This window comes from Mandrillus leucophaeus, unplaced genomic scaffold (assembly GCF_000951045.1).
Source record: "Mandrillus leucophaeus isolate KB7577 unplaced genomic scaffold, Mleu.le_1.0 Scaffold100, whole genome shotgun sequence".
NCBI lineage: Eukaryota > Metazoa > Chordata > Mammalia > Primates > Cercopithecidae > Mandrillus > Mandrillus leucophaeus.
Window position 1 is genome coordinate 1964755 of NW_012098099.1, and position 17749 is coordinate 1982503.

General features: G+C 39.0%; 1 protein-coding gene across 1 annotated transcript in view; it reads right to left on the bottom strand.

Moving 5' to 3' along the window:
- Positions 1 to 696: 696 nt before the first annotated feature.
- STARD3NL (STARD3 N-terminal like) overlaps positions 697 to 17749 on the bottom strand; it is a 51904-nt gene continuing 34851 nt past the window's right edge. Inside the window, exons 3-9 of the mRNA XM_011972831.1 lie at positions 16973 to 17050; positions 16303 to 16380; positions 14292 to 14345; positions 14060 to 14177; positions 11691 to 11786; positions 2471 to 2549; positions 697 to 1449 (exon numbers count right to left, since the gene is read on the bottom strand). Coding sequence (XP_011828221.1) covers positions 2494 to 2549; positions 11691 to 11786; positions 14060 to 14177; positions 14292 to 14345; positions 16303 to 16380; positions 16973 to 17050 — 480 coding nt within the window. The 3' untranslated portion in view covers positions 697 to 1449; positions 2471 to 2493. The remainder of the gene's footprint in view (positions 1450 to 2470; positions 2550 to 11690; positions 11787 to 14059; positions 14178 to 14291; positions 14346 to 16302; positions 16381 to 16972; positions 17051 to 17749) is intronic.

Consider the following 17749-nt stretch of genomic DNA (forward strand, 5'->3'; position numbering starts at 1 on the left):
CTCCTACTCCACTGAAACATGGCAGAGTGGGTACCCACACCCCTGTGCTGAATCTATGCAGTCCCAGGGGAATATGTAACTGAATCGTTGAAATAATCACTGTAGGCTCCTACAGTCTGACTTCCTAGCATATTCAAATACTATACCTCATTCCTCTTGGTCTGTGCTTAGAGAGGTGACTTCTGAGCCAGACTCGGCTTCCTTTGAGGATTGGCAACATCCTACTGGTTCACTCAACATGTCTGCGTGAGAGCTCCTTCTCAGGTGAAGTGAACAACCTGATTGGCAGCTTAAGCATCATCTGTGGGGTTGGTGTATATGCAACTCCAATCCTGAAACAGGAGATTCTCACTCACATAACACCATTGAGTTCTAAGGTTTTAGTCTCAAGGCCAGACATTGGAGATTTTCCTCACCCCTCCTCCACTATGAGACACTCATCCTGGTTAGACTCCAGCCTCCCAGCAAGCCTCCCTGTTGCACTTTTGAGATCTGATCCACTCTTAGAACAAGCACAGATAGAAGTGACTTGATATGCACAAAATGTCAGTTTCTACCCAAGCCAGCATCATCACCACTACAGGCAATTAGGTTTTTCTTGAATGACACAATGAATGATGAAAGAAAACTAACAGACATCCTGACTTCCCATGAATCATTAAGGGGAATATTCATGTTTGAAAAAATAGCGCACAGTATAATTTAGTTCATTTTAATTGAAATTGGCTGAACGCAAAGGAAACATGATATGAATGGTTTAAGTCATTTTGTGCATTCAAAATAAGAGTATTTAGAACATTTCAGAACAATCTCAGAGAAAAACATGATTTCATGATAAAAGCAATACAAATGTCTGGTGACATTTTACATGTATTCGCAATCCCTCTTTCTTCCCCTTTTGCAGGTCCAACACTTCAGACCACATACATAATGCAAAACAAGAAACAAGCTAGCCACATTGACACGTTGGATTTTATTACACTTTTTAAAACTGTACAAAGAGCACATGTGCATGAGTTAAAAAACACAAGGGAAATGTAGGGTGTTAAAAAAAGAAATACAAAATAAATCTGAGACATGAAACAAAAAAATTCCATTCTATGAACTGAAATAAAAAGGTATCTTGCTTACTAAAAAAGTGTTATTTCAATATATTAAGTCTTTTGATTAGGAATACAGCACAAGACTTTCTTCACCTATTCATTAACACATCAGACTCAGTCTCACTGAAGAGAGGATGAATCATGACATTACCTTACCGGCCACAGGCAGGTGACTAAATGTGCATGGATATGGTACAATGTCTGTGAGGTATTACAATAAATAAATCTTTATTAGCTGTTCAATAAAGCCAGCAGTGGACGTCACCATTTCAACTTTACTGTCAACAGGGAGACTCGATTGCCGGCCTCTTTTTGCCTCGATGACTTTCTGTGAGGGTTTTTCACACTTAGAAAAAGAGAGAAGACAAAGTATTTGAGAAATAGCATTAAAACGCAAAATGCCATCGTCAGCTTACATGTACATAAAAGTCTGTGTGCTGAAGTGGGGCTGTGACAGACACACGAAGGACCATGGGTGTGGTCACACTAGAATTCATGTTAAAGTATTTCAGAAAAGGCTCAACTACCAGCATGCCCACCTTTTTGCTTTGTGTGTACATGACTGTGGTGGAGAGATGCAGCTGAGGTGTGCTGGGGGCTGAGGAGGCAGGCACAGGGGCTCCACGCGACATGACCTTGGCTGCCTCTCCCACCCAGTCACCCTCTGTCCCGGTTTCCCAATGACTCACAATCCGGGAGCTTTTTCCTTCTATTGTTAAACTGTCAGGCAGATTTGCTGCTACTACAATGTACTTCAATTGCCTTCTATTTATGAGGTTGAAATGATTTTATTTGATGACTTAAATTGGAGCCCATTAAGCATGACTGCTTTGGATGTACAGCAGCTTTCATCTCAGAGGCTCCAAAATCCTTGAGAAATATCCCAGTGAGGGGCTGCAGTGGAGGTGGTACCAGACAGTGTGGGCCTGAGCCCCAGCGCTGCCACGTCTAGCTGTGCAGCCTTGGATAAGTGACCCATTCTATGTCTCTGCTGCTTCAAATGCAAAATGGAGGTGATAACAGCACTCGCATCTCACAGGACTGCTGCCCTTCTAACACAGGTTCATACTTATCATTAAAACAATGACATGTGACTGGCATGTAGACATTCTGGCTAAGTAAACTAACATAAATTCATCAGTATTCTTTAGAAATTTAGAAATCTGAGGTATTTTTCAAACCGTACAAATGTATACCTATACAAAAAATGTTAAGACATTTGATATTAATAAAATGTGACTGATAAATTCATGCAAGTAAGCCAAATCTGGCTATACTTAAACTCTTATTCTTTGAATTCTACTTGGACTCTACTCAAAGGAAATCTCCATACTTAACTACTTTGTTGTTACGGTTTCATTTCAAACACTTACTTTAACAAAAGTAGTACTCATAGTTCTAAAAGTGGTTTCTCGCTGTCCTGTTTTTCTTCAGCTTCTTCAGATCCTACATGGCGGAGAAAGGGAAGAAGAAAAAGTATTTCATTCCATTATAGTAACAAACTATTTTAAATAAATATGTTTAAAATGATAACATATACACACAAAAACATTAAACATGTTTAATCCTCAAGAGATTTAGGTTAACTGCTATTTGAAAGTTTTAGTTTATTTCTTGTAAGATGAAAACTTTTAAACAATAATCTATCACTTACACTAATCTGTCAAAATGGATTTCACTTATGTACTAAGAACATTCATGCAGACCAATAATTATTATCAATCACTATTCTTCCTCCACCTCTTTGCTGATGAGCTTGTATATATTTTTTACATGCAAAAATGTTGAACTTGGTACAAATAATCGAATCTAAGTGTTTCTAACAATAGCTGTGGCAGATGAGTGAGACAGCAGTGAGAGAGCACTGTGGCAGTGACCACCGTCTGGACCTTCTGGATCAATGTCTCATAAGCTTCAGGATATTCCTAGATTTGACCTGGTCATTTCACTCTGGAATTCTTTCCTTAGGACAGACCTATCCCTGAGGAAATAATGCTTATTATTCATTATGTAGATTTTCTCTCTAAAAATTAGAAAAGAAACCTAAGTGTCTGACAATAGAAAAAAGGTTAATACCATAGTTCCATAAAATATCTTGCATCCACTTAAAATTATGGTTATATAGAATTTATAACATGAAAAATGCATATGCTGTAAGGTAAAAGCAAATGTATAGCAAATAAAACTTTATATGCCATGAGATCACATCTGATAAAATTAAAAACCAAATATATGTGTGCAAATGAGAAAAAGTAGAAGAAAATAACCATGTAACTTTTATATATTTTTCTGGATATTTCAACATTTCTACAATAAACCTGAATTGTCTTTATTATTTTTAAATTATATTTTTAAAAAGCAGAATATGAATAATATAGGCAGCATGGGCACAATGATGTGAGATTAAACACACACACACACACACACACACACACACACACACACCCCCACCCCCCAAGAAGGAAACTGAACTGTCAACACTGATGTTACCAAATAGTTTGAAGGCCACGTAATTTGTAATTTTTGTTCTTTCCACTTTTTTAAATGCATGACTTTCATACTCAGGGAAGGGGAATTTAAAAAAGGGGAGGGGGCCCTGAGAGAAGACCAAAGTAGTAGGTGAGAGATGCCACCAATTCACATGTAAAAGCCGCAGCCTCTCTCAACTGCACCTGAATCTTGTTAGACAACATACTTTATAAAGGACATTCTTTTTTCCTTAAAAGAATGTCTACCTGAATTATAGCCAATAACAAATTTGGTATAGGGAAAGAACGCCTGATAATCTAAAGAGAACATTTTAACCTCATAAATGTCACATGGTTAGGTTGAATTTGTAGTAAAATGAATAGGTAAAGACTTAAATGTTGAAGGCTTTACTTTCTAGCCTATTAACATGCTGTCCATCATAGAGACAAGAGGTGGTGAACTGCCTGTCCTCATTGTGGAAGGAGGCTGAGGAAGATGGTCACACCAGATCTTCCTGTTCCCAGGCTCACTTCAACCTGCCAGGCCAGCGGCACTGAAACCACAATGAGTTGCCATGTCTTGGAATTGTTTGGGAGTCCTAAATAAAGCTAAACCCTTAATTAAAACATAACAATATGTCTTCTTTACATATTTTTAAAGGGACTTCTGGCTACAGCCAAGTGAAGAAGTCAATAAATCCTCTCCCTGACAAGCACCCCCAAAATGTGGCAAAATGGGCAAAACTAGCCATCTCACCACTGGAGAAATAACCAAAAGCATACAACAACTGGAGAAATGTTTACGTTTGAAACACTGCAGAATTCAGAGAATAGCAGTCGTGTCTTGCCTGGAGCTGCTCCTGTTCTTCTCCAACCTCCCAATACCCAGCTCAATGGCCATGGAGGTTCTGCCAGGGTGGGGCAGGCCATGGGGACTGGCAGCAAAGCTACTCAGTTGAAGGGAGATCACTTAATTTGGAGTGGGGAGCCATGCTCATGCCCAGTGACACTGACAATGAAGTGACAAATTCAGAGGCAAGTGAACAGAAAGGGCCAACTACTCTGGGAGCCTGAGTTGTGGTCACCACTGGGACAAGCATATGCCCAGCTGGGGTTGTCTCCGTGCACAGAGGAGACCCAAGAGAGCCCAAGCCAGCCAATTAGCCTGAGCTCTAAGCATATGCAGACAGAGCAGGAAAGGACTTAGCAGAAAGTAAAAGCTGGGGAGGACTTGAAAATGGCCTGAACTCTGAAGGTGCTATCCAGCCCATGTACATTTCTACCTGGCAGAGGATGGAAGCCTTAATCCAGGTGTTTCAGTGCAATCCTCTTTGTAATCACAAGCTAGGCTCTGCCTAATCAGTAAGCTCTAGACACGGGTAACTCCTAGGAAGCTAGGCTTCCAGCCTGGGTGACAGAGCGAGACTCGGCCTCAAAAAAAAAAAAAAAAAAAAAAAAATACAGGCAAGAATTAATTAATGGACAATAAAACAAGAAGTAGCCACACATCCCAGGGTGTACAGATTTCACAGATTTAGCACAGATGATTTACTAAACAAATAAAGAGCAATAACAGTAACCTTTTAGGAAAAAAGTCAGAACCTAGAGTTGGTTACTTTATTTTCAGCAAAATACTTTTCATCAAAAAATACAAGATAGGCAAAGAATCAAGAAAGTGTGACCATTCCCAGGAAAAAATGACAGTCAAAACAAACTCTCTCTGAGTGAGAGAAAAAGACTGAAGAAAGGTTGAAGCGCTCAGAGACATCAAGCATATCAATCAACCATGTAATGGGAATCCCAGAAGGAGGAAAAAGTCAGAAAAATGTTTGAAGAATTAATGGTTCAAATTTCTCAAACTGGCTGAGAAATATTAATCCACATATTTTATAAGGAGAATAAACACAGATTAGGATATATACAAAGAGATCCACATGCAGATACATCCATGTCAACCTGCTGAAAGCCAGGGAACGCATTCAAATGAAAACACAACATATCAAAATTCATGTGATGTCACTAAAGTAATTCCTGGAGGAAAATTTATGGCTTTAAATGGCTATATGAGAAAAAAAAAAAGTATCAAATCAATCATATAAGTATTCACCTTAAGAAAGCAGAATTAAAAAAATAAAAATTGGTTTGGCACAAAATCAGTTTATAGTAAACTGATTTTAGCAAATGTGTCAAATCAGTTCAATGGGGAAAGGCTGTCATTTCAAGAACTGGTGCTGTTCAACTGAATATCCAAAAGCAAGAGAATGATAATCCCTTACCTCCTCCATATTTAAAAATTAATTCAAATGTATTGTAATCTTAATTGAAAGATGTAAAACTATAAAACCTTTTAGAAGAAAATGTAGGAGAAAATTTTCACGTCATAGAGTTAAGGTAAAGAGTTTTTTAGATATGACCACAACAAATATGTTACCCATAAGAGAACAAATTCATAAACTACACTTAATCGAAATTTAAAACTTGTGCTTCAAAAGACTCTGTGAAGCAATGAAAAGACAAACAATAGACTGGGAAAAAGATTTGCAAATCATATATGAAAGCACTTCTATCTAGAATGTATAAAAAATTCTTACAACTCAATAATAAAAAGACAACACAGAGATATGGCAAAAGACATGAGATAGATTTTTCTCTAAATAAGACTAATGAATTACATATAATAGAAACATGAAAAATATCTCAGTATCACTACAGACATACAAATTAAAACCACAATGAGATACCATTTTAAACCTGCTAGCCTAGCTATAATGAAAAAGACCCAATACTAAGCATTGGTGAATATATGGAGAAACGGAAATGCATATACAGTAATCCCCCTTATCCCTAGATGCCGGAAACCGCAGACAGTACTGTATCCTATCAATATTATGCTTTTTCTTATACATACATAACTATGAAAAAGTTTACTGTATGACAAACGTGACAAAGTTCAGCATGTGATTTTTTTTTTTCTTTTCTTATTAAGGTGAGAACTGTCACTTTTTCACTTAAAGGAAGCACTTTATGGTTTCTCTTTGGCATATATGAATTGCCAGAAGTACTACTTTGCCGTTGTTAAGTGAAATAAGGATTACTTGAACACAAGCACTGTGATACTGGGATGGTCGATCTGATAACCTGAATGGCTCCTAAGTGACTACCAGGTGGGCAGTGCACACAGTATGGATCTGGACAGAGGGATGATTCACATTCCAGGCAGGACGAAGCAGGAGAGTGTGGGATTTCATCATGCTACTCAGAACGGCACACAATTAAAAACTCACGGACTGTTTATTTCTGGAATTTTCCATTTAATATTTTCAGACCTCAGTTGACCTCAGGTAAGTGAAACTGTGGATAAGAAGGGACTACTGTACATTGTTGGAGGGAATGTAAAATAAAACAGCCAAGATCAAGAACAGTTTCACAATTTTAAAAAAAGTTAAACTTGCCATACGACACAGCAAATCTTCTCTTAGAAATCTGTTCAAGAATAATAAAAACAAACATCCACACAGAGGCATGTATGTGAATGTTCATAGCTGGATTACTTATGATAACCAAAAGATGGAAACAATCTAAATGTCCATCAACTTGTGGATATAGACAAAATGTTGTATATCCATAAAATGGAATAATATATCCAGCCATGAAAAGGAGCAAAACACTGATATATGCTACAACATGGTTGGTCCTCAAACCTTATGCTAAGCAAAAGAGGCTGGATGCAAAAAACCATGTATCATATCACTACATTTACATTAAATGCCCAGGAAAGGTAAATTTGTCAAGATACAAAGAAGATGAGTGGTTACTTAGGATCAGAGGTAGAAGTGGGGATTAACTGCAAATAAGTATGGAAGAAGTTTTTCAAGTGATGAAACCTTTCCAAAATTACACTGTAATATTGGTTAAAAATTTATAACTTTACTAAAAATCATGCAATTATACATTTACAATGGATGAATTTTATTATATGCAAATTACACCTCAATCAAGCTTTTTAAAAAAGTGAATATTATTCAGTATCCCTGGTAATCATTTTTCAGTAATTTTCAAAATTTTAATTAAAAGGTGGAAAAAACTGTTTCAAATCTATTCACTACACATAGGGTGATCATAGAAATCATCATCTAAACAAGAACACTGCTGAGAGATACAGGGCTTCTAATAATAACTACATGCGGCAACCAGAAGGAGGCAGGGCTGCTGCAGGCAAACCAGGATGCAAGGCTACTCTGGGGAGGTGGCAACTTAGAACTGTAATGAATGCCTTATCTAGACTTGCACAGGACAGGCTATATGATGCAATTGAGCAATTCCTCATTTTAAGTTAGTCTTTCCATGGTCTAGGAGGTGAAGAATTATCCTTTCTTCAGCTTCACAACTGGTTCATTTAAGCTCTCTGACCACACATAATTTCAACCCAGTCATCTGATAGAGGATCATGCTTCCTCGGTCTTTCCACTTAATACACAGGGATGTAGGATGTCGTCTGATCAATAAGCAAGCCTGCAAACAAACTATTTTTATATCCTTTACAAGTGTATCTAATAAACTGTGACACTAAAATTCAGGCTGTTCCTTCACAAGGAAAACTGCTAACATTTTTGTTTATGGTGCCTCCTATTTCTTTCCCTTTTCTTTTCATCCCTTTTTTCAACAGTTATAAGTCTAATATAAGCCAGGTACTGTATTAGGTGGTGGAGAAAAAAAAAAAGACAACAAAAGGCACGTCAGGCCTTTTTCGGACGCCCTCATGTGTACCAGGGAAGTCTGCACTGTAGCAGGGCAACAGCAGCTTAGAACATCAGCTACTGAAAGGCTTGAATTTTTAGCTGTTGGCATAATGGAAAAGCTTTGCTCTAGAGTAGTCTTTTTTTTTCTAGGCATATTAATTCCAGTAAGAGTTTTCATTTTTAATTCTTTCCTAAATTGAACATTCAGACAATGCAAATATAATAAGGTAGTCCACTCTGACCCCTCCTTCTCTGCCCATTAGTAACCTGTCTTTTGTCAAACAAAGCAGCTACACAGTGGAACGCCAAGAAAATATTTTGTTCTTGTTTACCTTCCTAACTCAAGGAAAGGGTAATGCTCCAGGATACCACTAGGTGGTGGTAAATGATAAAGGTGAAGTGCGGATGGATCCCAGAACTAGAAAGCTTGATGAGGCTTGCTTGAGGTGGTGTTCCTTATGTCACTACTGTTCTATGTTCTGAACTCTAGTTAAGAAAATACATTAGTACTTGGAACCTGTATTAGTCTTAGAAAAAGAAGTAGAGATGCATGAACTCTAATATGAATTTCCTTTTCTCACAGAGTAAAGTCCTATGACACAAAACTTCTCAATGAAATAATCCTTATGAGGTAATAAAGAATTTAATACTTAATTCTAGTTTTTACTGTTATAGAAACAGATTTTCTACTAATCCATATCTGTGTCTCATCTGGCTCCATGTTTCTGTGTGGTACGCTGCTTTCAGATCCAACACCAATAGTCCGGAATCTCAAGTTACTTGGAGTTCCTCCAGCACACTGATATTTCACACTGCTGCACCTTCAATCATTCACGGCTCTTTCTGTCTGGAATCTGTTTTATCACTCTGTGTATGTGTGTGTGTGTGTGAGAGAGAGAAAATATTAACTAGGCCTAATGTAGGGGATAAAATGATGTAGTCCCTAAATTGAGTTTATAACCCAGCAGTAGAAACAGACCAGGTCAGCGCTGAAGGCAGTGCAGACAACACAGGATGACACGGCTGTGGAAGAGGTTCCAAAGAACATGCCGAGGATGTTCTAAGACTGCTGGGAGAGACGGGAAGGGTAGGCATGGCTGGGAAGAACCTGGGAACATGTGAGCAGACACTAAGACTGCAGAGGAGATCATGTTCAGAATGGAAACAGCAAGGTGGACAATGGCTGGAGGGCTCTGGAGCACAGCATTTTCACAAGAGCTATGAACAGCACACGAGAAGGCAGTCGCAAGGTGAGAAACTAGACAACTGGTGACAGTGCCCCCAGGGGCACTTCCAGCCAGGCTAAGATCTACTGATTTCTTGATCCTTTATGCTACTGAAGGGCTTTTGAGCAGAGGACTGGCATGACCAAGTCTATATTTTCATAAACACCAAGAGGCTAATATACTCTAGCAGTTATAAGCATGAACTCTAGGACTAGACCCCAGATTAAATCCCAGCTACACCACTTATTATTAGTGTGATGTTGCGCAAATGGCTTCAATTCTCTGTGCCTCATTTGCTCATCTCTACATTAGGGATAATATGAGTTTTACATCACAGAGTGGAGCCACTTAGCAAACATCTAATATGCCAGGCATTAAAAATATGAAAATAGGTTAGACACAATCTTACAAGAGAACAGTGGTAAGACACAGAGTTGTAAAAATGAATGTAATAGATTAGACAGTATGGTTTGTGATCTGTATCTCAGAAGATAAGCAGACAAGGGAGGAATAAATGAGTGAATATTAATAAAGCTTAGAACAGCACCTGACAACTTAAAAAAGTGTTAGCAGTTTTAAAAATAGTGTTTACCAAAGAAAAATATATTTAACATAAAATTTACCACTTTAACCATTTTTAAGCGTGCTGTCCAGTGCATTAAGTTCATCTACGCTGTTGTGCAGCCATCACCAACATCCACTTTCAGAACGGCAATCCCATTCTGAGAATTTGACTTCTCTAGGTATCTCATCTAGTGAAATCATATGACAGCCCTTTTGTGTCTGGCTTATTTTACTTAGCATAGTGTGTTCACAGTTCATACATGTTATAGCATGTGTCAGAATTCTATTCTTTTTTTTTTTTCTTTTTTAGTAGAGACAAGGTCTCACTATGTTGTCCAGGTTAGTCTTGAGCTCCTGGGCTCAAGCAATCCTCCTACCTCAGTCTCCCAAAGTGCTGGGATTATAGGCATGAGCCACTGTGCCCAACTTTCCATCACTTTTTAATGCAGAATAATATTCCATTGGACATACATACATGTTGTTTATCCATTCATCTGCTGACAGCTGTCTGAGTTGTTTCCACCATTTAGCTACTGTGAATAACGCTGCTATGAGCATGGGTATACACATATCTGCTGTAGTCTCTGCTTTCATTTCCTTTGGGTACATACCCAGGGGTAGAACTGTTGAATCATATGGTAACTCTATGTTTAATCTTTTACGGAAACACCATACTGTTTTCTACTGGGGCTATATCATTTTACATTCTCACCCATAATGCACAAGGGGTCCAATTTCTCCATATCCTCACGAATATTTATTTTCTGCCTTTTTGTTTGGTTTTGCTTTCTGTAATAGTCATCCTAATGTGTATGAAACGGCATCTTGTTGTGGTTCCGATTTGCATTTTCCTAATGATTAGTGATGTTAAGCATCTTTTATGTGCTTATTGGCCATTTGTGTATCTTCTTTGGAGAAACGTCTATCAAAACCTTTGCATATTTTTTTAATCAGGTTGTTTATTTTTGTTGTTGAGTGTAATTACTATTTTTAACAGAGAACTCTGGTTGCTGGTTAGCGAAAGACAAAACCAGAGGCAGGGAGACAAAGGCTGTTGCAGAAACTGCAGAAAGTAATGCTGAAATGAGGCTGGAGCTGATAAGAAGTGGCAGGATTTGAACGAGAAAATGGAGGTAGAAATGAGGGAGAGAGGATGGAAACAGTTTTGTGAATGATGAGAGGTGAGCCATAAGAACGGGGTGGAGCCAACAGTGAGGCTCTGGTGTTTGATCTGGGCAACTGGGTGGACAGTGCTGCCATTCTCAGACACGGGAGTCCAAGAAGGAGGTTGGTTTGGTGATGAACTGGAATAATGAGAGCCCTGAGACCCTTCCCCTTGTCTGTGTGTCTTCTAAGATACATATCACAAACCACGATGTCTAATCACTCCTCCATGACATTTATTTTTACAACTTTGTGTCTTACCACTGGTCTCATGTGAGACTGTGTCTCACCTATTTTCATATCCCTAATGCCTGGCATGTTAAATGTTAGCTAAGTATATTGAGAAATAGAGGGGGTAGGGAGAGGGAGGAAGAGCAGAGCTTTTGAATGAGAGAAACAAGCACAAATAATAATGAAGTTTTTTACCTGCTTCAGATTCAGGAGGGGAATAAAACTGACCATCAGAAAGACCACCAGGTATAAGTGCTGCCCTCTCTGAAGCATCCTGAACTATCAGGAGTCCTGGAAGAGAAGAAATTCAGATGTTGGGAATGAGGTCACCTTTCTGGTAGCTTTTTGGCAAGATTAAGTAAAATAAAATGGTATTATTATTACAATGAAATACCTTTAGAAAAAGAGGTACTTTAAAAATTTTTCAACCAAACAATAAGTTTCATTAACAAACAACAATCAATACTGTAAGGACAGATAACTAAGCAGTTTAAATAAGTGCCTCATGGGGCTGAGCATGGTACCTCACACCTGTCATCACAGCATTCTGGGAGGCCAAGAATGGAGGATCGCTTGAGCCCAGGAGTTTGAGACCAGCCTGGGCAACATAGCAAGACCCTGTCTCTACAAAACATTTAAAAATTAGCCGAGTGTGGTAGCGCATGCCTGTAGTCCCAGCTACTGGGGAGGCTGAGGTGGGAGGATTGCTTGAGCCCAGTAAGTCGAGGCTGCAGTGAGCCATGATTGTACCACTGCATTTCACAAAGTGAGACCCTGTCTCAGAATAAACAACTGAGTATTTACATCTTTCCCTTGTGAATACCTGCCTTCCTACAAAAAAAGCACAATTTCAAAACCAAAACGCAAAGTAAAATAAAAAAGACAGTCAGCTCCTACAAATGGTCTGCTGGCTATGTCTCGTTAGAGAGATGCCAGATGTAAAGTGCAATACAGGGATGGCCTTTTATAAATATATAAAGAACAATTAAGATGACAAACGAGGAAATATTTATGCAACAAGAAGGTTTCAAAAGAAAAAAGATGTCTTAAAAAAACAAAGAAAAGGTAAGAAAGCAGGACGTGGACAGCTGAGGAACACTAACACATGCAAGGCCATCAACACTTAAGTTCTTTTGACTGAAAGCTGAGTTAACCTTAGGATAGAGTAGGAGGAAGCACCAGGCCAAATAGTAGATGCCAAGTATGTGTGTCATACATGCTACTGACAATGAAAATAAGTGCTATTTTAAAAATTTTCATTAATTGTGTGTTCTGCTTTATTAGCCACTTTGAATGTGGTTTAATCCCATAACCATTCAAGCCTCAGTCATAGTTATAGTTGATAGGTTTTCAATAAAGTTCAGTTTCGTATTTATATACAATTAAAAAAGACTTTAATTAGCTTTACTCATAACCTCTCCACAACACACTTTCACAAAGGAATAGAGGGCACAGGATAGAAGGTACACCTCAGTCTGATTAATGGGTTTTAAAAATCTACTCTTGAATTGTAATTCTTTTCTTACATATTTCTTCTATGTAAATGAGATTTTCCAAAGTAAAATCACTTGCAAGATTATTTTGCATCCTGCTGCTTTTTGAAGTTATAATCATGTTTACCTTTCTATAAGATACTTTTTTTTTCCTATGAGGCAAGGCAAATTGAGCCAGATGACTGGCAGAGGCGTAAAAACAGCATGTCTTGAAACTGCATGGGTGTCTGGAACGAGCTTTGATTGTTTCATCCTTAAGATGGGTGGGTGGGGCAGGTGGGCTTCCATTAAGGACATTATGTGGAGAAGAATTCCAGCTTGGTAATTGACCATAAAGCTTAATCAATCATTTGGCCTTCCTAGTGAATATTCTGGGATACTCAAAGCCATGATGAGATTATAGCAGCTTTGGCAGGACTCATGAGTACACCCTGTTAGCTATGACTCAGCTACTCAGAGGACGTTGAAAGGCTGAGCTTCGCTCTGGATTGCTGTCATCCTCCTGTGAATAATCTTCATCCTAAACCCACCAATGGTCCTCAGCCCTAGGCATTTAACTGTTCTAACTGTGGCCCATCTGAAGCCACCAACTGCTGTATGGATCACAATGGGAGACTTTGGAGAATCACTGGCTTGTATTTAGAATAGTTGCTTCTACTCACTTAAAATTGGTTTTATTTTCTCTGCCCCTAAACAGCACAGTTCTGTTCATACGCAAAAAAATGCTTTGTGTCCTGCCTATTGCTAATAGGGAGAAAAGAACAAGCTGTCTGGGGAAAAAGAAGTGCAGGCTATTTTTTGTTATTGCTTGAATGTTCTTTACACCAGTGTTCACATTTTCTTCCAGGGGAAGCCTGGCTCAATAGTTGGAGAGAGGAGCTGCTTTCTATTATTTACCCTTTCATCCACCCAACCTTTCTCTCGATTCCTGCTGTAGCCACTAAAGAATGGAGACCCCACCACTTCCTAACTCTACCCATTTGCAGCCCGATTCACACCAAGACACCATATCACTTCCTCCCAGCTTGGTACCCAGTCCGTCTCAGGAGGCTGACTCTGAGAGGAACTTACTGTTTTCTTCTTCTGCTTCTTGAGGTAACACTTTGAAATCCAGGAACCATGTCTCAATCCAGGCAAGGATGAATGAAATGATGGGTAGCACATAGCCAAAAGCCCCTTGAGAGAAAAGCTGGAAGAAAAGATAGGACCAGGAAAGGGAAATGCAGTCACCACAAACTCACACTGGACAACGAGGCTTCATCACCGAAGATGGTAACTGTACAGAAAGAGTGGTAGGCCATACCTTTGAAAGGATCACTTTTGCTAGTAAAAAGGCACTGGTCACTGCCGTTGTCAACTGCAAGACACATAATCCAGCACTGTTCACATTAGGCATCTCACACTGTGAAGGTACCTCCCTCTTCACAAGAGACCCATCTGAGCTAGGAGCAGGCAATGCCTGAAAAACCTGTGCCTAGCCTGGCTCCTTCCTATATCACTCAGTCTCTATCCCCTAGACCCACACTGCAGCAAAACAGGCTTCTATATGTGACACGATCCCTAAATGACTGCATGTGGTTTCTCTTCCCACATGTCAGCAGGCTGGTGTGCTAGGTAACTAAGATTTATCTACCAGAAGGTACAATTTCAAAGCCTCTACAAGCACATGAACAGACCGGTAAAGTGCATAGGTAGGGCTCTCGTCAGGGGTTGTGAAGTCCAGAGATACCGTAATACCTGAGCCTTGTCACTGTCTCCGTCAACTAATATTTTTAGCATGGTGAAACCTGACCAAAATGAATACCAATAGTAGCTTGATCGACAGAAGGGAGGACAGGGAACACCAAGTATCTTGCTCAATAAGTATTATCAAAGTTGCAGACACACACACACACACACACACACACACACACACACACAGAGTAAGCTGCTTGGGAGAGGAGGCGGTTTAGCATTTCATATTCTGACACTATTTAACTTTACAGGCTCACACTAAGTGCTCTTTAGATACCAGCTGACTTCTCCTCCTTCCAGCTTCTGGACTCTTCTCTGAAAATGTTTTTTAAAGCAAGAATCAGAAGCAATAAAATGATTTGCTAAATTAGACTTATTCTTCAGATAATCTGAAAGCAGATATTGAAGATACTGTCTTACAGCTCTCACTGAATATACATGTCAAACACTTTTCTAAAACAAACATTGAGAGGGATGGTCTGACCAATACTAGCATACATATGGGGACTTAGGAATATAACATCCCAAAGGGATCTGTTGTAGAAAATGCAGAAAAATGGGAGGGTACAATCATCAAAAGCTATGACGATATCAGCAAAAGAGTATTCAGGAAAGGGAGTCAATTCTGGCCAAGACTGTCAGCCTATATCCATGAAATGAGAGCTTCTGGATTAACAGATGGTCTGACCACTGCCCCGTGATTCTGAGAATGCTCAGAACAGATGGCCCAGACAGATATCGCCCCCTAGTGGACTCAGGAGGGCAGCCTGGGCCACCCAGACCTGAGGTCTCGCCTTCTAATGGCAGAACTGCAGGTTATTTCTGAGCAGTTCTCTCTAGTCTGAGGAGCTCCACATTTTCTTCCCACAGAATTGACTTACTAAAGCTGTGCAAAAGGCAAATATTCAGACAGCAGAGGAGCTCCACATTTTCTTCCCACAGAATTGACTTACTAAAGCTGTGCAAAAGGCAAATATTCAGACAACTGTCAGGCAGAATTGCTAGCAATTCTATCAATCTCTAAATATTTATTAAGAATACCAAAGCTCTCTGTGCTAGATGCAAGGAAACAGAGGAGTAAAAAAGTCCTTGTCCTTGAGAAGCCCAAGGCAACAACAGAAAGATTGAGAGCTTTTCCCTCCAAGATGGGGGGTTGTGGGGAAGAAAGAAGGGGCTAAGGCAATTATCTAAATAAGTACGGACCATATCATGAAAAACAACCACTAAGCAGTTTCAACCAAATAAGACATTTTCCAAATATCTCTGTGACAGATGTATTACTCCCATCTCTTATTTGCAAAATAAAGTAGAGGGTGGCTTGGTGCTTGGCCAATAATCACTGTTGGGCTTCTAGATTCCTCATTTGGCTCAGCACCAAGAGACAAATCTAGTTACTCATTAACACTGGAAAGAAGCCCTGGAGTATTAAACCTACTTAAGTATGGAGGAAACGGGACTCAGGAAAGCTAGTGGGATTCCACCTGCATTAGAACTGTATCTTCTCTAGCCCAGGCCTGTAGAGAACAGCACCTGGCCACCAGCACTGGAGGCGATGACCCACTCAAGCAGGGCATACTCACCGCTATTGCCCACCAGTGGCGCAATCTGCACACAGCATATGCAAGTATTAACACTTTAAATCGAAAAACTGCCAAAAGCTGAAAGCAAGAAAAGAAAGAGATATTTTTAAAAAATATACACAAAAATGACATAGCTTTATGAAGAACTTACCAGACTGTCTTCATTATTGTGATTTAGCTGGAGACTACCAGGGACTGGCACTGGTCTGTAGACCAGCATTTGCGAATCCCTGCTCTAGAACTTAATGTAATAGCAAATTAGGTCTCACATTAATCTCCCTTTATGAAAGAAAGAACAAGGCAAGAAAAAAAAAAAGATGGCATTTTTATCATCCTATTATATAAATAGGTGAATTTTCCTTTCAGTGACTAGATATGTCAATAGGTTCTATTTCAGTCATTTGAAAGAATAAAGGCTCTCCAACAAGAAAATAGGAACGGCTCCTTATGCTGCCCTCCCTTATCTGTCATTAATCTTTTATTTCCTTGAAATGGTCAGACAATTCCTTATTTAGAGAGAGAGAGCATTGAATGGTGGGGAATTAAAAGAAAAGGAAAATATGGTCAGTGTTCAAAAGAGGAAAAAAGGGCATGGAATTTGAAGTCTATTTAGAGGAAATCTGCCTTTTGGGTCAGTTTTACCACATCTGAAATGAAACATAATACTTACAAATATATCAAAATACGAAGAATAGTAGTCATACTGCATCACCTCCTTCTCTAATGTGTTCTCAATGCCTCCATTCACCTAGCAAGGAGAGTAAGAAGCAAAAACAAGGAGAGGTTTATGTGTGGAATTAAAACACAAGGGTAAGATTTCCTATCCAACTTTCCTGCCTATCTTCTTAGAACCCAGAAATGTTAAAGTACGGAAGAAAAGAACTCTCATTTTAATAGAAAAGGGCTGCATAGCACTTTCTGATTCCTCAATTCTGAATTCATTCATTCAACAGATATAACTGTATAGAGAAAAATAACAGCTTCTGTAGTTCAGAATTTGGGAAAATTAAAATGTTAAGAAAATTATTTTTTCCCTTCTAAGATAAAGTCTTCAATCATACAAAAGTATACTTTTAAAGGCAATTCACCTTTATCCAGGACTCCCTCACTTTCTGATCTCTCTCCACAGTCTTAGGTCTTGGAAGGCCATGGCTCCCCTGACCTCCTGGCAAACGTCAATGATGGCCATTAGCATGACACAGGATAGAAGTGTAAACATTCTCTGTGGCGGTTTCTCATTTTTATTTCTCCTGGCATTTAACATTCCGCACTTTTATCAATTTAAATATATTTTTAACATGAATAGATAACAAAATAAGGACAGTACTAGACTCAAACCTGATACAACTTTCTGTCCTCTCCCAATTCTACTGTCAAAATAAATCTTATATCATCGAGTTCAAAATTTGACAAATTAAACTATGGAGCTTAATATTTTTAAAAAATC